This window comes from Coffea eugenioides, chromosome 4, assembly GCF_003713205.1.
Source record: "Coffea eugenioides isolate CCC68of chromosome 4, Ceug_1.0, whole genome shotgun sequence".
Taxonomy (NCBI): domain Eukaryota; kingdom Viridiplantae; phylum Streptophyta; class Magnoliopsida; order Gentianales; family Rubiaceae; genus Coffea; species Coffea eugenioides.
This window is the reverse complement of record NC_040038.1, coordinates 4,802,642-4,816,420: the sequence shown is the minus strand read 5'-3', so window position 1 is coordinate 4,816,420 and position 13,779 is coordinate 4,802,642. Positions and strand designations below refer to the sequence as shown.

The following is a 13,779-nucleotide window of genomic DNA, read 5'->3' as shown; positions in this document are numbered from 1 at the left end:
TATTTTGGTTATCCACGAAAAATCAAAATCATTGAAGTTAATTTTCTTCCCCTATGAAATATTTTGGCGACGTAATTCAAAATATAATTACAAGGAAGTAAAATCTGAAGCGGCAGTTCAGCCAAATATCATAGAAGGTAAATATAGAAAGATTGCAAATTTACTTTCCCCCAAATTCTAAACACTTCTTCGCCCTTGCCACATTTTTTTTGACATTGGTTTAATTTAATTCCCCGTTGCCTGCAAAAACATTTTGATCTCCTTTGAATTGCTATTTTTTAGAAGTTTTTGTAGAAAAAATATATTATAATAATTTGATATACCTGAATAATTGAAAGATGTGTTAAAAAAAAAATAAATTCGATAGTAAACTACAATGCAAATATAACCGAAATCATGTCCCTAATTTTTCTCGCTATTTTTATCCATTTGGATTAATCTCAGTAAATTAAATTAACGTCCCAAAGTTTCAAAAAAACAACAGGTATAAAATCCAATCTCCTCAACAGTCGTAGTCTTTTTCCTTCCTCCTTCCTTCAACAGAATCAACCCCACTTCTTTCTCTCTGTCTTTCACAAGCCCCATCTGGTCTGGTCCAAACACGTTCAACCAAGATCAAAACCCACCGTCTCTCTTCTTTCTCTCTTTCTCTCTCTCTCCAAATTTATTAGTCCTTTTAATACCTGAAGGAAAGTAAAAGAAACTCCTTCTCCATTATTTCTCACATATGCCCAGCTTTGCATCACTCCTCATTCATGGCAACTCTCTTACCTTAGTCCAAAACCGCCGGCCCTGCATAGTTCCTATGCTGGGGCTGCAAATTCAAGCGAACCCATCTTCCTGAAACCCTGTTGTGAATTAAAGTTGAAAGGATAAAAGGGAAAAAAAAAGATGGTTTTCAAAGGCAGGTTTTTTTCTTCTAAAAAATCTGATACTTCTAGCCCAGATGGATCTTCTAATAGTCCGAGATCGTGGGGATCGAATTCCCCGATCCGATCGGATAAAAAGAAAGTTAAATCTGCTAGTGTTTCTTCCAAAGATAATTCTCCCGTCAGTAGCGGTACTAGTACTAGTTCTAGTGGTTTTAGTAAGAAAGATGGGAAAGGGAAGGAAACCCTTTTGAAAAGTTCCAGTTCTAGTCAGGCTAGGGAGTTGGGGAAGCCCAGTACAGGATTTTCGAGTAGTTTGAAGTCGAAAAAAGGCATTGGGGTTGAGAAATTAGGGGGGAAAGATGGGAAAGAAGTTGGGCCTACTCCATCGGCTGCGGCGGCGGTGTCGATGTCTCCGATAGTGGCTTCGTCGTTGGGGTTGAATAAGATTAAGACGCGATCGGGGCCGTTGCCTCAGGAGAGTTTTTTGGGGTTTGGGAGTGGGAGGGAAAAGGGGAGTGCTTTGGGGGCTAGTAATTTGTCGAAGGCGTTTATTGGTGGTGGGGCAAATAGTGGGTCGAGTTTGGGGTCTGGGAAGAAGAGTGGTGGTGTGAAGAAGGATGGAGGTGGTGGTGAGGAGAAAAAGAAGTTGATTGGAAATATAGAAAATGCTGGTTGGATTGATAATGGCAGCAACTCAGATAGTATGTCGACTGAGAGTGGACCATCGAGGGAGCAGAGCCCACATGTCCAGGCTCCATCGAGGTTACAGAATGCAGATTCCTCCACTGAAGCTGGTACGTTTTTCTAACTAAAATTGATTATGTCAGTTACATATGAACTGCTCTTTCATAATGTGGCAGTGTAAAATGTGGAGATCACGTTTGAAGGAATAAGGACACTGTGATTGTTGATCCGTCAAATGCTATAGGATTCTCTGATAAGAAATGGAATGCCGTGAGATTTTGGCTGCAAGATTGCTCCTTTTTGGGAGTTTGACATTCTAGCTAGCCAAATTTACGGCTGAGACGTGTATTTAATAGTTTGGCAGGGAGTTTAATGATCACGGGATATTCTTTAGAAGTTTTAGTGTACAGAAAAATAGACTGTGGTAATAGGGTTAAATCATAGGTGACTCCCTGAGATGACCGTGCAGGTACAAATAAACTAGAAAAATCAGTTGAATTTTGTAGTTAGATTTATATCCTATGGGGACCATGAATTTGAAGTATAAGTATCAATCTATAATTGCTAAATGGAGTGTTAGCTGGCACGCGAACATTTTCAGGCCACTGTGAGTTACTTTTCTCTTCTTTGGAATGTCTTTTATGAAGGTTGTATGCATTCCTTCTGGTTTACATCTAGTATTTGATAGGTGTAGTTGTTCGAGGATATTTAACATATGCTTGGGCACATAATAGATGTGATATGTCTGAAAATTAGAAGATAGTGCAAAATTAGGGAGGGAGATACAGAGCTCGGAGCAGCAATACAGGAGTAGTTGAAGATTCATTTGCCATAAACAATTTAGGTGAAGGCGCAATCCCAATTGAAGAACCCCCAAAAAAAAAAATCGCTGGCTGAATAGCAGATTGTATGACTTTAGTAGACGAGAGGCTGGTTTGTATGGCGTTAAATGCAGTGCTGTTGGGTAGTCCCCACATGGCCGAAGTTGCAATAATCTTATTTCACAGAATAGGCCGAATGTTACACGGGTGGTAGGTTTTCTTATAACAGCTCCACATGAGGTCTTAGTAACAAATGACCCTTATGTTTATGGCCCTTTGCCACAGTTTCCAGGCTTAAAATTCCCTCAAGGTCCTCTGAAACTAAATTCAGCTTTGAAGAACCAAATCCTTTTTAGTAGGTTGTAAACATGTAATCCTAATCTCAGGCATGATCTTGATGCCCCTTTCAAATGGCAACAAAAATAATATACTTACATAGATTAGTTAATTGGCTTTTTTTGATTCATCAATCATGAAAATATGTGATTATCAGTAGTCTTGATTTAGAGTGGCCTCTGGTGGTAATAGAGCCTTTCAGCATGCCACTTGGTTCTATTGATATGCTTGTAAGGATGGCTTTGCCTGTGACATTTAAGTTGTGAATTGAAGAAACCCCATGTATTGTTTGATGTACCAGTCTTTAGGTACCTTTAGAGAGTTGATAGATTTCTGAGGGTGAATAGAATCTAAATTGTATTATAACAAATGAAGCGGTTTGAGCTTAAGAACTGGTTTTATTGTATTTGAAGTTACACTAGTATAGAACAATGAAATTCTTTTTTACCTTGTCCAGAGTCTGGCTGCTTTGGATGTGTGGAACTTTTGGATTCTTTTTCTCATCATATCCACATAGAACACTATTCTCTTTACCGTAGTTGGACCACATTCAGTTGAGCTAAAATGCTACCTGTACAATTCTATGCAGTATTCCCTGTTAATGATCAAAGACTACCAATGCTGAATAAATGGCAATACAATTCTATGCAGCCCCTCTCTCTCTATCATCTCTCTCTCTTTCTCTAATTTTCTGAGTTGTCAATAGGGCGATTCAATTCTTCATGGGACCACTCTGGAGGCCCAAGAAGTTCCGATGTTTATACTCCAGACGTGAAGGTAATTCTCCCAATCATCCTATTGAGTTGACCAATGGCTTAACCTTGATTATTTAAGTACAAATGACGTTGATATGATTATGTAGACATCATATGAATGTGATAACCCAAAAGAATCGGAATCTCCCCGCTTTCAAGCTATACTTCGCGTGACAAGTGCACCAAGGAAGAGGTTTCCTGGGGATATCAAAAGTTTCTCCCATGAATTAAATTCGAAAGGTGTACGACCTTTTCCATTTTGGAAGCCTCGAGGCTTAAATAACTTGGAGGTAGTAAAACTTTCTTTTGCTGTTGTTGCTTAATTTTTTAGATGTTGCTCAACTTAAATCCGTATTTGCATAATTATTAACAATTGCAACAGGAGGTTTTGGGGATGATAAGGGCAAGGTTTGACAAAGCAAAGGAAGAAGTCGATGCTGATCTGCATATTTTTGCAGCAGATTTAGTTGGAGTTCTGGAAAAGAATGCTGAAAACCATCCTGAATGGCAAGAAACCATTGAGGACTTATTAGTGTTGGCTCGGAGTTGTGCTATGACACCAGCAGGGGAATTCTGGCTTCAGTGTGAAGGCATTGTGCAAGAGTTGGATGATAGGCGTCAGGAGCTTCCCATGGGTGTGCTGAAGCAGCTTCATACACGCATGCTTTTTATCCTCACTAGGTGTACTAGATTGTTGCAGTTTCACAAGGAAAGTGGGTTTGCTGAGGACGAAAACACCTTCCAGCTTCGTCAATCGCTTCAACCTGTGGACAATCGCATTCCTTCTGCCACTGGAATGGGTGGAAAGGTTTCTAGTGCTTCAAAGGCATCAAAGACCTCTACCACACGGAAATCTTACAGTCAAGAGCAGCGTGGTTTGGAATGGAAGAAAGACCATGGTGTGAAACCGGGAAATTTGCTGTTATCGCCTACTGATGCTGCAAAGAACTTGGACTCTCCTAGCAGGGACCGGATGGCTTCTTGGAAGAAATTTCCTTCCCCTGTGACAAAAAGCCCAAAAGAAGCTGTTTCATTGAAGGAGCAGGATGATAGTAATGTTGAAGCTACCAAGATATTAAACAACAGAAGGGTACTTCAGGATGGCGACCTAGCTACTGCTAAGCTTCCTGAAGTATCTTCGGCCAGAGATACTCAGGGACATTCTTCCCTTCCAATTAAGCACCAGCATAAAGTTTCCTGGGGTTACTGGGGAGACCAACCAAGTGTATCTGATGAGAGTTCAATAATTTGTCGCATTTGTGAAGAAGAGGTTCCTACTTTACATGTGGAAGAACACTCTAGGATTTGTGCAATTGCTGATCGTTGTGATCAAAAGGGTCTAAGTGTCAATGAGCGCCTGCTTAGGATATCCGAAACTCTTGAGAAGCTAATGGAATCATTTTCTCATAAAGATTTTCAACATACTGTAGGGAGTCCTGATGGTGTGGCTGCAAAGGTATCAAACTCAAGTGTAACCGAAGAGTCTGATATGGTGTCTCCAAAACTGAGTGATTGGTCTCGAAGAGGCTCAGAGGACATGCTCGACTGTTTTCCAGAAGTAGATAATTCTGCTTTCATGGAAGATCTGAAAGGTTTACCATCAATGTCATGTAGAACTCGTTTTGGTCCCAAATCTGATCAAGGAATGGCAACATCATCAGCAGGCAGCATGACACCTAGGTCCCCATTGATGACGCCACGGACCAGCCAGATTGACTTGTTATTGGGAGGAAAAGGTGCTTACTCCGAACATGATGATATTCCCCAGGTTGGTTTCATTTGAAAACAACTCATTGTCCTTGAATTTGTCTTTTGGTTCCTTAATCTTCTGCTGTAGGTAGTTCCACTTGTTGCATGACTTGACAATCTCTAACTCAATATCGAACTTCTGTGGTTTTTCTCATCTGCTTTCTTAAGTCAAATTTAAAAACAGGAGTACATGTCTATACCTGTACATCGGTAATTTTTCAAGATGTAAATTTTGAATAAAGAGTGCATGATACAAGTAAGTTTTGAATAAAGATAGTAAATCAATGTAGTCACCATGTAGTTTGGTCAGCTTTTCTATGTTTTTGTGTTCAAGTGACCTTACTAAAAATGTGTTTGTTTCTTGCTCTTTGGATCGTAAGTAAGTGCAATCCCGCACATGCCACTCTCAACTCTCTAAGTTAGAAAAAGAAAAGGTTATCGAACAGAAAGCAACCAGAGCTTCTCAAATTCTCCAATTTAGACTGTCTGCAACTTATTTAATGAACTGATAACACGGTGGTGTTGGAAATTGCCATTGTAGATGATACCTTGGGTTCGATTTCAATTTATGAATCATATGCCGTCACAAAGTTCAGAAGCAAAGTGTTTCCAGAATGAACATTTTTATGCATGCATTATTCAGTCCATCTGACTGCCATTTTAGGGTCATAGCTTATCTTGTTAGAATATTATGTGGACATGGACTGCCTATAATGAGTTTTATATGGCCAACCAGTTTGCATACTGTAAAGGATGAGACATAATGCTTTGTCTGTTATGTTACAGAAACGCAACTAGAGAAAATGCAATATTGTTTAATGGTTTGGTAGTTTCTTCTTCTATCAAGAGACTTTCAGCTTTTATTGCTGGGCTGATTCCTTTTATTACTGTTTTCCACCTTACTTTTAGTTTATAGATAAAGTCATTATTTGTGCATCAATGGCATGGCATATAATTTTTCCTCAGGAGTTGCATAATCATTCCATAATGTTGGTAGGTAATGATGCTGGTCACTGTTGCCCACCTAATAGAAAACAGATCGAGGGAAAAGGAAAAGAGGGGAGTACCTGTCTCCTATGAAAATGTCCATTTTATCCAGCTATGAAGCAGCTAATGTCTGTGACAGTATATCAGTTAGTTGAACCTAACTAGTTATGCAAATTGAAATACTGTTAACTTAAAAAGTTATTTATCCAGGAGATTATCTTGGATGTCTTCCTGGATATTTTGGAAAAGTTATTTGTTAAAATAGAATGATAACTTGCTGCTAAAAGAATGGACAGTTGGATTGGGAGTTCTTTGTAGTGTGTAACAAAACAAGATATTAGCAGCTAAGCCCATGTGTATTGTTAAAGCACTAAATAAGCAGAGGAGTGAAAAATGGATGATCAATTTGAAATTATGCCATGTAAATCTGTAGACTTCTCGAGGTGGAATGCTAGCTTGTATGGATACCAAAACTAAGACTTCCCTAACTTGATAATGCAGATGAATGAACTTGCTGATATTGCTCGATGCGTTGCAAACACTCCCCTAGATGATGAACGCTCTTTGCCATATTTGCTCACTTGCCTTGAAGACTTGAGGGTTGTCATTGATCGTAGAAAGCTGGACGCTCTTACCGTTGAGACTTTTGGAGCACGTATAGAGAAGCTCATTAGGTGGGTTTCTTTTCTAAATTTTCGTGCAGGGATGATGGTAATGTTGTCCACGTTAGAACTACTCACCCTTGAGAGTTCCTATATCAATCCCACATGATTTTTTCCAACCAATAATATATCCAAAGAAGGAAGGGAGTGATGGAGGGAGGGAGGGAGGTAGGGACTAAGTGGGAAGACTATGCCACAGTAGCAAAATCGCAAACCATTTATTCTGTTTTTTCTGAAATATGGTCGATCCATACCTCAAAGGTTTCAAGTAAGAACACCGGATCTGAAAAGCAAAATGGAAGCCCTCTTTCCTTTTTTTTTTTGGCTGAAATGTGCTAAATCCGTACTTCTAAGGTTTAATTGTTGACCTTTGATGGATGTTACTTGTTTAGGGAAAAATATTTGCAACTTTGTGAGCTAGTTGATGATGACAAAGTTGACATATCGAGCACTGTCATAGATGAAGATGTTCCTCTGGAAGATGATGTTGTACGTAGCTTGAGAACAAGCCCAATACATTCCAGTAGGGATCGGACCTCTATAGATGACTTTGAGATTATTAAACCAATAAGTCGGGGGGCATTTGGCCGTGTTTTTCTGGCCAAAAAGAGAACAACAGGGGACCTGTTTGCGATAAAGGTAGCTCAAACTTCCCTCTATTTGCTCATTTCCAGCTTGTGGGTCTGCTTGTTGATTAACTGGCTGATATCTTTTCCAGGTTCTTAAGAAGGCAGATATGATACGCAAGAATGCTGTTGAGAGTATTTTAGCAGAACGCGATATTTTAATTACTGTTCGCAATCCTTTTGTGGTGAGCAGGTCTATCTAGCGTATCATTTACCATAGGTTGAAAATTCTTTTATGATTCTTATTTGAAGATTTTTACTTTGTTAGGTTCGCTTTTTTTACTCGTTTACTTGTCGGGAAAACTTGTACCTTGTGATGGAGTACTTGAATGGTGGGGATCTTTATTCATTATTAAGAAATCTGGGGTGCTTGGATGAAGATGTAGCTCATGTATACATTGCTGAAGTTGTAAGTGCTTCCACTTGAATAAATTTAAATTGCATGAACACCAGTCAGACAACTGAACTTACTATGTGGCCAGGTTCTTGCTTTGGAATACTTGCATTCCATGCGCATTGTTCATCGGGATTTGAAGCCTGATAATCTGTTAATTGCGCATGATGGTCATATAAAGGTAAATGTTATTGTTCAAGTTTTTCTTGTTAACATGGTTTATATTATTATTTTTTTTTAAAAGTTGGAATAAGTTTGTTAAGCTGTATGCTTGAAATTTACTCTTATTTAAAATGTCTAATTTATCCAATTGCCAAACAGAGTGATGGTTGACCTTAAATTAAACAAAAGAGGTATGCTCAAGTTGTGTGGTACTCTTGTCTAACTTGGTACAGCTTGGTTATCAACTTTGTCACATGCTGTTATCTTGAGTCTTTCCCGCTGATTTATACACAACTGAGGTTTAAGTGGTGGTTTTGTTTAAGAAATCTGTAGATTTTTTGGGGAACTGTGAAGGCTCCAGGTCCCGAACATGTTTTTTGATGTCTGCTTGATTTTGCTTAGGCTTTTTTTGGCACGATACTTTGAAATGTCTGCTTGATTTTGCTTAGGTTTTTTTGATTCTTGATTATTGGCTCTCATGTCATTGGGGGTCTGGCAAGTGGTGGAGGGTTGAATGTCCAAAGCAAGATGTTTTGCTAGCTTGTATTTCATATTCATGTTAGTGAGGAAATCTGATGGATTCTTTAATTAACAGTTGACAGATTTTGGGCTCTCTAAAGTTGGTCTCATCAACAGTACTGATGATTTATCTGGTCCAGCAGTCAGTGGAACATCCCTGATGGAGGAGGATGATTCCCACATATCTGCATCTGACAGTCAAGATAGGCGTAAGAAACGTTCTGCTGTTGGTACGCCTGACTATTTGGCCCCAGAGATCCTTCTGGGAATGGGGCATGGTATGTAAGCTGTGGGTATCTCTTTTCATATATTCAGAAAATTTTTCCTTGCTTAATTCCCGAACTTGCTAGTACCATGCCTAATTTGACTAAACCAGGTCATTCTTGCTAGTGCATCATAATACATATGCAAATGCAAAAGTGAGTCTGCCCATTCTGTTCTGCTTGTGCTATAACAAATGGAGTCTCTTTCCTCTTCTGGTCTTCTTGTTGCTGGTGTTTCCATTTAACATCCGTTTCTCTCTATATGTTTTAAGTTGTCCAAGCTCTTACACACCTATGGACATCTGTTTGTGTATCTGCATGAATGTGCTAAATGCATCTGGTTGTCTGTTGCAATTGACATAGGATCATCCAAAGGGGCATACTTTCTACTCATCAATTACACAATGTTTTCACTTCAGATGTTCAGGATGCCAAAAATCTTTGTCAAACTGCTTTTCCCGTTCGTAATTTGTTTGTACTGGGAAGAATCTTGAGTGCATTTTGGAAACCTATTTGGTGAAAAACAAGAATTTTTTTTCAAAGTAGGCTAAAGGTTGCAGACGTGCTTTATTTCAATTTGGTGTTTTGCTTTTCTCTTCAATCACCACCATGGATTGAGGTTCATGGGGCTGAGAGTTTTATGTTGCGTCTGTTGGTTTACTTGAGAAGCATGTTTCTCTCTGATTGCGATATGCCATCATATGATTTTCTCAGGATTTACTGCGGATTGGTGGTCAGTGGGGGTTATATTGTTCGAACTAATTGTTGGTATCCCACCTTTCAACGCGGAGCATCCTCAGGTTTTCATCTTCCACAGGAGTTCTTGTTTAATACCTTATCTCTTGAAATGATAACTGTTCTTTTTTATATCTTGAAGAGGTATCCTTGTGAAGGTTATGCAAAAGTTCAGTTTAATTTGGGGGTTTTTTTTCTATTTTGTTGGACATTTTGTCTAACTTTTTTCTGTCCTCTCTCGCATTCTCAGCACATTTTGTGCTTGTATGAGTGCATGCTTGTTTATGCTGATTTGGTATGTCTGTATTCACAAATGTTGTTATGTTTTTATTGTTCAACGAGTTATTTCTTTCGTGTCAAGTCCTAAACAAGAATCTACAATTATGTCGAGTAATTCAGGAATTAGAGTTGCCATTTAGAGGGTCCATGTGTGGACACACATAATCATACTCTTTTGAGATGAATCTCTTTTATACTTTAGCGGAAAATGAAATTTATCCAGAGGTGCGTACCAATGTTAATCTATTCATGTTTCTACGAGAATCATTTGTGATCCTTTTCTGGATTACCTAAGATCAACTAATCACAATTTTTTTAGCTAAGAGCTGTTTTGTGGTTTTCTTCTTCACTTGTGACTTGTACGTTTAGTAGATTTTAAGCTAAAAAGGTCGACTCTAAGAAGCAGCCCCATGGGTATTTCTAGATATAGATTTAATCTTTTGAAAGCTTTAAATGCAGAACTTAATTCCTATTTTCTTGCTGCACTATCTCCCTTGAATCCTTTTGAGCGAATGGAACAAAGGAAAACTTTGGAACTTTTCTTTAAGTGTCTTGGGAAAAAGTGTAGAAGCCAATGAGAACTGCTCGTCTTGTTGAATAGCTTTATTAATTGAAAGTAGTTGGAGGAGTTAAACACATCAATAAATAAAGCTTCATTTCTTTATCTAGTATGTTCAGAAGAATAATCTCTGATTTCTTTTGCTTTTTTGTAGAAAATTTTTGACAATATTCTGAACCGTAAGATACCTTGGCCACGGGTCCCTGAAGAGATGAGTCCTGAGGCACTGGATCTGATTGATCAGTAAGAAAAACTCTTACTATTTTTACTTTCATGTCTACTTGTATGTATTAGAGCTAATTCCTTGATATTCCTGTGCTCTTATTTATTTGTTTTGAAAGTCTAAGCGATCTTATATGAGTTAATCTACTATTAAGCTAGTGTCCTCTCTCTTTCTCTTTCCTTTTGGTGTGCTTTTATTCTTCTAATGATGTGACATGCAGCAGACATTTTGCTTCTTTAATTTGAGTATGTATTGCAGTTAAGAATTATTTGACCTGCAAACTGCTGCTTTTTTTACTTATAGGTTGATGACAGAAGATCCTAATCAAAGACTTGGAGCAAGAGGAGCATCAGAGGTAATATCACCTACTTCCTCTCTTTGTGATCTTAATGTTTGTTTCACAATTTGGTCATCATTCCAAGTTAACTTGACATACAGGTGAAGCAACATCCATTTTTTAGAGATATTAACTGGGACACGCTAGCTAGACAAAAGGTGCGGCTTCTTTTTCTGTTGTTTCTGTTTCAATCTGGATGTCCTACTTGTTACATTATAGGTGACAACTTAAAAAGTTATTTCCACGAGTATTTCTGTTAAATGTTCTCATTTCGGTCATATGCTTTGCCCAGGCTGCTTTTGTTCCTGCTTCGGAGAATGCAATTGATACAAGTTACTTTACCAGTCGTTATTCATGGAACCCTTCAGATGAGCATGTCTATGCAGCCAGTGAATTTGAAGATTCCAGTGACAATGGTAGCATGAGTGATAGTAGTAGTTGCCCAAGCAATCGCCATGATGAGCTGGTATTCTGGTTTACTCGTTTAACTTGGAAAATTGTACAAGTTTTTTGGATTTGGTTTTAACATTTTTCTTTGTGAACCAATGAACTGTAGGGAGATGAATGCGGCGGGCTTACAGAATTTGAATCCAACTCTTCCATCAACTACTCGTTTAGCAATTTCTCATTCAAGGTAAACCTGGGATAGTTTTGGTTGGATATCTATTTGCTATACATGCCTTGAAACTGTTTAAAAGATCCTGTTATTTGTTGAAGAACATTGTAGATGCGTGCTTATTAGCGATTTTATCTGCTCTTCTCTTTTAAGGTTCTTCATAGTGACTGCAATTATCCATGCAGTAAAGCCATTGAGTTTGGAGTTAGTCATATATTTGGGGGTTCTGGCCTTGCGTCTTATTGATTTTGTACACTGGATAATACGTTGTAATTGAGAATCTAAATTTATGTTACCGTTGGATAATACGCATTTTAGCTCATCTTTTAACTTGATCTTGCCGTCCAGAATCTGTCCCAGCTCGCATCGATCAATTATGACTTGCTTACTAAAGGCTGGAAAGACGATCAGTCGACAAATCGCAATGCATGACAAGATGAGCGATTTTGGCAGTACAAAACCCATTGTGGAGGCAAAGTATCTCCCAGTTTGTATACCCTTGTAAATGTATGGTCTTTTCCTAAAGGTCTTGCAAATCTCTAGCGGTTCCATGCCTTTTTGCTTGCTTGAATTCATGCTAACCTGCTGTGGCTTTACTTCCAGATTGCAGATATAGAGAGGCAGCTTAAAGGCTTATAATTTGCGCAGGACTTTTGCTTTTACGTAGAAAGGCAACAGCCCTCCCTTATGTGTTGGGGGGTTTTCAGTTTTACAGTCGAATTTGGTTTATTATTTGGTTTTGAGGAAGCCAATTTGTGTTTCTGATTTTCTTTGAAGCTAGCTGGGCCTGCGTGAATTCATGGTCTTAGCTTTGAAAATTCTAATTAAGTACAGATTTCTCTACAGCAATGAAACAATTCTCTTTGGATTTTCAGATACTGAACCACAAAAATTTGGAATCTAGACGGAGGGAACAAGAAGAAGAAAATGAAAAAAAAAGAAAAGAAAAAAGAAAAGAGTGTTTCATGGCCAGATGGCCTTGCCTTTTTTATTACTATTGTTTATTTTTCGGGTGGTGCTAATGGGTTTTTACATAAGAGCCCAAAAAATTAAAGCCCTGAAACCACATTCCCGGAATCATCAAAATTGCGTTTTTTTTTTTTTTTGAAAAGAATAAGGGCCCAAATTTATCTGGGGCTTTTACAATTGACAGGTGTGGGGGGTCCATGAGAGAACAATTTTTCTGGTTGCACCGTGACCAAGTATCGGACATTTTTTTTTTAAAAAAAAAACCAAGACTAAAGGGGAAACAGGAGGGATCGTGCTTTTTACACCCTTAACTTTGATATCAAATACCAATCTTATAGCTGAAGTTTTGAATGTGGATAAGGTAGCCTTCAAATTTGGATAGAAAAACAGCTTCATCTGACAAAAAGAAAGACACATATTTGATTTTTTTTCCCCTCTCCAAAACGATTAAGAAGGTGTTCTTTTTATCGTTTTATTTTTGCGTGGAAAGGAACCAACCACAAACACTGATAGAGTTAGGCCATTCAAGTACGGTTTTGCCTTTCATAGCTTAGAAAAATTACTACTGGGGAAAAAAAAAATGTATGCATGAATTCCGGTTCCTAACAAATGCCGTGGTAACAAAACCTATTTAAAAGTCATCGAATTAGAATGGCTATGAAAAATACTCATTTCAAAAATTTTTAAAGACGTTGTGAGGTGGGATTTTGTTTGTATTCATTGTCCCCAACTGTGACATCATTTCAAATTTTGAAAGACCTTTGGATTTTTGGTGGTTACAAGTTACAGGATGATGTGAAATTGGACACTATTATGATTGTGACCTGTTTTGTTCACCAAATTAGATTTCATTGTAATCTCTAAAATTCCTGCTAAAGATCCTGGTTCTTCATTTTGAACAGGAAAGAAAGGAAAATTCAAGTCATTTGTATGCTCACACTTCTCAGAACTAGTATCCAAAGAAATTGTAACCCTTTTTTAAGTTCTGAGAGTTGGTACGAGAGAGCCCCCTCCCCCTACTAAAGAATGCATGGAAGATCCTTAGATGGCTCCTTCTCATTTGATGATGCTGTTGACCGACTCAGATTGGCTTAAAGATTCCCAATTTGGGATCCTTTGTGTGTGTGGATTAGGTGGTATTAAGAATAGTTTAATTATCCCTTTTCACTAATTCTACAGTTATTTGATCTTCCTTTGATTCAACGACAAAGAAAAACTCCACTAAATTGTG

The 13,779-nt window shown here is 38.2% G+C and overlaps 1 protein-coding gene across 2 annotated transcripts; it reads left to right on the top strand.

Moving 5' to 3' along the window:
* Positions 1 to 546: 546 nt before the first annotated feature.
* Positions 547 to 12,455, top strand: LOC113767626 (probable serine/threonine protein kinase IREH1). Of its 2 annotated transcripts, XM_027311780.1 has the most exons (18): positions 551 to 1,666; positions 3,420 to 3,490; positions 3,576 to 3,758; positions 3,851 to 5,236; positions 6,706 to 6,878; positions 7,259 to 7,505; positions 7,585 to 7,677; positions 7,761 to 7,901; positions 7,975 to 8,067; positions 8,644 to 8,845; positions 9,545 to 9,630; positions 10,558 to 10,646; positions 10,930 to 10,981; positions 11,065 to 11,121; positions 11,256 to 11,429; positions 11,520 to 11,597; positions 11,928 to 12,086; positions 12,183 to 12,455. In XM_027311780.1, the coding sequence occupies exons 1-17, from the start codon at positions 892 to 894 to the stop codon at positions 12,009 to 12,011; spliced, it is 3,984 nt and encodes a 1,327-aa protein (XP_027167581.1). In that variant the 5' UTR covers positions 551 to 891; the 3' UTR covers positions 12,012 to 12,086; positions 12,183 to 12,455. The 2 variants fall into 2 exon arrangements, with proteins under 2 accessions (XP_027167582.1, XP_027167581.1); XM_027311781.1 differs by lacking the exons at positions 10,558 to 10,646; positions 10,930 to 10,981; positions 11,065 to 11,121; ... (2 more) ...; positions 11,928 to 12,086; positions 12,183 to 12,455 and having other exon boundaries at positions 547 to 1,666; positions 8,644 to 8,856; positions 9,545 to 9,625.
* Positions 12,456 to 13,779: the final 1,324 nt, after the last annotated feature.

Coding starts and splice junctions, on each gene's coding strand:
- LOC113767626 (XM_027311780.1), top strand. CDS start 892: ATGGTTTTCAAAGGCAGGTTTTTTTCTTCTAAAAAATCTGATACTTCT. Junction 7,506..7,584: donor GGGACCTGTTTGCGATAAAG/GTAGCTCAAACT, acceptor TATCTTTTCCAG/GTTCTTAAGAAGGCAGATAT. Junction 7,902..7,974: donor ATGTATACATTGCTGAAGTT/GTAAGTGCTTCC, acceptor CTATGTGGCCAG/GTTCTTGCTTTGGAATACTT.